General features: G+C 43.5%; 1 protein-coding gene across 1 annotated transcript; it reads right to left on the reverse strand.

Moving 5' to 3' along the window:
• Window positions 1–1,131: 1,131 nt before the first annotated feature.
• LOC104434809 (benzyl alcohol O-benzoyltransferase) lies at window positions 1,132–5,443 on the reverse strand. Its single transcript, XM_039306411.1, is given in 3 exon segments — window positions 1,132–2,065; window positions 2,068–2,179; window positions 4,900–5,443. Coding segments are annotated over 3 exon segments (1,359 nt in total). The 5' UTR covers window positions 5,338–5,443; the 3' UTR covers window positions 1,132–1,256.
• Between the last annotated feature and the right edge of the window lie 484 nt (window positions 5,444–5,927).

Below are 5,927 nucleotides of genomic sequence, written 5' to 3' on the forward strand. Positions count from 1 at the left end.
GCCATTGGCACTTAATTGTTTCTTTTTACTCCGATTTTGGCACTCAAATGTACTTTTTCGAAGTTTTGGCAATTAAGTGTCTACTTGTGCCAAGTTTTTACATTTAAGTGTTCATTTGTGCTAAGTTTTGGCACTTGGGATGTCCATCACTCAATTTCACGGCCTCGCACAGCACGCAAAGGCCCAAATAAACCTCAAATAATCCTAAATCCAAACCCCCATGCACTTGACAATTCTATAACATCAGATGGGAACATAGAGACCAGGTGACTAATTTGAGAAAGGGATTTGGATTGGTAATGTAATGTTGTCCTTAAACTTGAATTGATTGAGAAACAATATTGAATATTTTCATATTATTTAGAGATTAAAATGAACTTTTATTAAAAGTTTAAAGACACATTAAACAAATTAAAAATTTAAAATCATATTACACATTGAGCTAAAATTTATGGATCATTTATGTCATTATCTCTCATCAAAATTGAGCCATACATTACATGCATCCAACTTTTTGTAGTTTTAGTGGTGGCGGCATTGGGCTTGCTCAATTGGGCAAGCTCCTCTGGCAACTTATGATGATCAAGGCCAGAGCCCACGCAAGTAGGTTGAGCACTCAAGCAAGGATGAATCCGGAAAATACAATAAAGATGTCACCACCTGAACTTTTTGTACAATTTGAATCTCGAATAAATATAATGTAACCTCAAAGGATATACACTGTTTTTTTTTTTTCCTACTCTTCATAATAAAAATTCCAGTCATAGAAGATACTCTCCTAGTTTTATCACACGCTTAGTTAATATGTATAATCTTTTTGGAGCAAGCCTAGAAAAGCTCTAAGTCTAAGTAGAAGATATACTTGCCACTCAATTCAAGAGCATAATAACATAGTATCGATCAATAAATAATATCACATATCATTGTTAATAATGCAATCAACATATTTTGACATTCATTTAATATAATGTAATATGGGCTTTACATAAAGGACTATATTTATGTGTGCAATGAATAAAAATTGATGCCATGAGCTAATATGTAGTTTGACACTCAAATGCACATAGATGAACATATTAATCTCATGATACACAAATATCGTATAGTAGCTCGCCGATATATTTTGAGAGGTTGGCAGTAATCTCATTTATTAAGATAGCAACACGTGGGTACGAGATTTCACTCCCATAACTGCTGAACGAAAAACTAGACTTCGCCGTACGTTAAGAAATTGAAATTGCTTGGGCGGACCCAATTCAAAGGGAAGAAACGCCAAACGGTTTCTCCTTGATGTTGGGAGTGGTAGCCGGTGGGTCCTTCAACGAGGCCTCCAGCTCCAGCACAAATCTCTGCATGGCTGGGGCTGGCAAGCACACCGGGACGAGGATGCTGGTCTCGCCTTGCCGGTTCGTGAAGAGGATGTGGAAGCTAACCAGTAATGTCCCCCGGACCGGGCCCCCATACACCGCCTTCCCCCACCCGAAGTCCACGTCCCCGAATCCGGCCTTGGTCGCGTCTGACACAACAAAGGACCGTACCTTGGTGAAGTGGGGCCTTCCCCTTATCACCATGAGATCCGCCAGCGACTTCATGGACTCCTCCGTCACTTCTGCCTTGGCCTTCTTCACCAACTCAAGTGCATACCCCAGTGGGTTCTGGCACAACTTGCCCGCACTCGTCACCGCTGCGGAAAAGGCGAACGCATTCCCATAGTACCCGGCCGGCAGGGGAGGGCTGAACTTGGTCCGGGCATTGACGATGCACAGCACCCGCATCTCCTCCTCAGGGTCGGGCTGGAGCGCGACAGTGCGGCATCGCCAGAGGCAAGCGGTTAGGATCTCGAACGTGGAGCTTGCACGCTGGTGGGGAGGCAACCCGTTGCGGAGGGCAGACATTTGGGTGGGGCCAAAGAGGAAGGAGCGGAGGTCCAAGTCATCGAGCGGGATGAGGGCGCCTCTGGTGTCGGCCACCTGATCATACTCGCGGTGGGTGCACGTGATTCGGGGCGGGTCTCGGGCATCCAGGAGCTCCCTCTGCCACACGGGGAGAATGGAGGGGCATCGGCGCCTCTCGCCATCTCCTCCACGGCCTTCATGAACTGGACCAGCCCCGTCCCATCGCTCATCGTGTGGTTGAAACGCACCGCGAAGATGAATCTCCCGCAATTGAGGCGAGTCACCTGACATTTATTATTACTTGACCACTCCGCCGTTAGTATCCACTAATGAAAGGATGTCATATTATTTACTCTGATCTTTTTTCATTGACCAGTCATTGACTCCTAAGAGCAGAAGAGGTAGGGTCTAGTCTCCATTCAAACAAGCAGCATCAGCTCGGACGTGGATCGTCAATTCTATCGCCCGTAATTACAATTAGTCATGCGGTTGATCCACTAACCCCACCATTGATGGCCCATTGCTAATTGGTTATGCAACTTGCAGCTTAATATAGTTCATAAAGATAATTAACCAACTGATTTTGACCATCAAAAGAGAATTTATTTACAACCCACTTACTGCTGGGAAGGTCATAAAACCCATTTAATAACCCAAAAGCATTTCAATAGATCATAACAAATTTCGCTGGTCAGCATAATAAGTCCACAAAATAAAGGAGTTAAAATAAGTGGGTTATAAATGAGTCCATTATAAATCCATTTACAACTCGCTTTAAAGCTTATTTAGGAGTCCCCTCTCTTTTCAGGTTAGGTCGTATCACATATGAAGATGTATCAGACTATAGAGTACGGAAACATTGCCGGAGCTTCCATGTTGTGTCCGACACGTGTTGACGTGTTAGACATGCTCTCGGACACATTTGGACACATGGTTAACACATGTCGGATTTTCGAACACGTGATCAACTCTTCTCACACGTTTTGACACGCATGTCCAAGAGAGAGGATCATTGGAGAAGACCATGGAGGGTGGAGGCAAGGGCGTGGGAGCGGAGGTGAGGCCACAAGTGACAATGAGGCTGCGACGGTGAGGAAGTGGCATAGGAAGAGTAGAGATTGAGTTGTGATTGTGATGGAAGGCTAGCGGCAAGGCTACAGCTACGAAGGAAGAAAGGCTAAAGGGTTAGAGGCAAGGCGATGAACAATTGTGATGAGGCGATTGAGAGAGAGCAGAGATCGAGAGGGAGAGGGTTGCGAGAGGAGGAGGAGGTAGCTAGGGTTTATGTGGGAGGAAGCTCAAAAAATTAAAAATGGGATTTGATGGGACTGTAGCATGATCCTTTCTTTGTGGAGGGAGGGGAGGTTGGTGGACAGGAGGGTGTTCAATTTTCAATAAAGAAAGAAGTGACAGGTTGGCGAAGAGGGAGAAGAAATGAGGGAAGCGAAATAAATTTGGGGGTGCACCCCAAAGACTTATTTATTAGAAAAATAAATAAGGCGGGCTATACAATTATTTCAAAAAATAAAAGTATTATGTTGAATAATTGTAAAAAATCATAGATTTATTCAAATAAATTAATTCTAATTTCTTGTTTTTTTTTTTTTTTGGGTAAAAGTTCTAATTTCTTATTAGTCATTAGTTTCATCAATAATTTTTGTTAGAGTTAAAAACATGTCCCCAAACATGGATATGCATTAGTTATGAATGTCTTTTGAATTTCCTATAAATAGATTTATTAATATTATTAGTGTAAATTCATTATAGGTTCTTTTTATTATTATTTATTTAATTGTGAATTTGAATTAAATTAATTAAAATAAAAATATTTATTTAATAAATAATGTGCTCCAACATGTCGGAATTCTTTATTTTTGAGAAATGACATGTTTGTATATCGTGTCATGTTATGTCGTGTGTCAGTCTATGAAGCACAGACACGATACATGTGCTTCCGTGTCGTGTTCAACACGTGTCGAAGCGTGTTGGACACGTCGACACGTTCGGACACATGTTGATCGTGTGTTGGATTTGTCGACATGTTTCGACATGCATGTTCCAAAGACAATGGAGGGTGGAGGCGAGAGCGAGGGAGCAGAAATGAGGTTGCGAGCGACGGCGAGAGATGGCAAGAGATGGCTAGAGAAGAGAAGAGAAGAGATTGAGGTAAGGGCCACCACTCTGTGATGCTACGATGGATCGGCGACAAGGTTGCAGCTACGAGGGAGGAAGGGCTGGAGGCGAGGCAGTGAACAGTGATGAGGACCGAGAACAAGCAAAGATCGAGAGGAAGAGGAGGGGAAGGGGTCGTGCGGTGAGGAGGAGGAGAAGAAGGGCGCTAGTAAGGTTTGAGAAGGAAACTTAAAGAACAAAAAATGATTTGGCGTATTGGAGGGAGGGGGAAGTGACACGAGGGAGGGGTAAGTGTCAAGGTGGTGAGGGAGGGAAAGAAAAGTGAAAAAAAATATGGGGGTGGGGGAAAGAGATGAGGGAAAAAAAAGGGGTGAGTGACGGAAGGGAGGGGGAAGTGTCAGGTGGTGGGTGAGGGAAGGAAACATGAAAAAAAAAAACATGAGGGTTGAGGGAAAGAGACAAGGGACCAAAGGGGGAAAGTGATAGGAGGGAGGGGGAAGAGTAGGTGGTGAGGGAGGAAAAGAAAAGTACAAAAATTGTGGGGGTGGGAGAAAAGAGACAAGGGAAAAAAAAGGGGGAAAGTGACGGGAGGGAGAGGGAAGTGTCAGGTGGTGGGGGAGGGAAAGAAAAGTGAAAAAATTATGGGAGTGGGAGAAAAGAGACAAGGGAAAAAAAAGGGGAAAGTGACAGGAGGAGGGAGAGGGAGGGGGAGGGTGGAGGTGACAAATCCATTTTTGTAATAATGCATATCATGTCGCCCAAAAAATAATCTTCCACAAATCTCCCTCGAAAAAATGCACGCAAGGTAGAGAGTGCTTGTGCTAAGAACCAATAATTAAGGATAATGTAAACACTTGGTTGGGAGGGTTACCTGAACGAGCAAGAGAGGGGAATCCAAGATAGCGGAAGAGCTAGGAATATCGAAGAGAAGCTCCTCTTAGCATGGGAAGGGAGGGTGGAGAGCGTCTTCGAACTGGTCGAGGGTGATGTCTGCATCGGCCTCCACGAACATGACCCCCTCCTCGTTGCAGTCCACCACCAGCTTCCGGCCTGGCCACTCTCTCAGGCGCCCTGCGAATGGGTAGTAGAACACCAGTGCCTTGGCGAGCCCCTCTCGGATGGCCCTCCCCGGGTCCCTCCCAGTGCCGTCGCCCCGATAGAATTGGATCACAGGCATCTGGAACCGGAAGCTTTCTTGGTCGTCGATATCTGACAGCCTCTTGTATTCGCGAGGCGTGGGATTCGCTGGACGGATCAGCTCGGCCTTGCATCTCCGCACCTTGAATACTAATGAATCTTGAGGTGCCATCGTTGTCCGTCCTGATGATGAGTGATGAAATTGTGTCTCACTTGTGAGCCTCGTTTCGCTCGCTCGCTTCCTACTCGGAAGAGCTAGAGTCAGCGGATAGAGAGGCGGGCCGTACTTTCACTTTTTCTAAGGAAGTCAATTAAATAGTTTATCCGGTTTTCTTAGGAAACTTGGAATGAAAAATCTCACACACAGAGGATTCTCTAAAGAGTTTATATACTGAAAAACCCCAAATTGGTACATTTGTGATAAATTTATTTCAAAATTATTTTTTTTTTACCACCAAAAACCCCAAACTGGTATACTTTTAACAAATTTACCTCAAACTGGTACACTTGTGACAAATTTACTTTCTATTATTTTTTGTTAAATTTTATCGTAAAAAATTTAATTAAATTACATGTGACAATTGACTAGTATATTGATTAGGATTTTACACATCGTTTGTCACAGTTTACAATTTTTATTTTTATTTTTTTGTGGTATTAATCTAATTTAGCGAAGGATATATTTGTCACAAATTTATCAGTTTGTGGTTTTTTGCAATCGAATAAATTAGTTTAGGGTAAATTTGTCGTAAATGTACCGTT

The sequence above is a fragment of the Eucalyptus grandis genome, chromosome 2, assembly GCF_016545825.1.
Source record: "Eucalyptus grandis isolate ANBG69807.140 chromosome 2, ASM1654582v1, whole genome shotgun sequence".
NCBI lineage: Eukaryota > Viridiplantae > Streptophyta > Magnoliopsida > Myrtales > Myrtaceae > Eucalyptus > Eucalyptus grandis.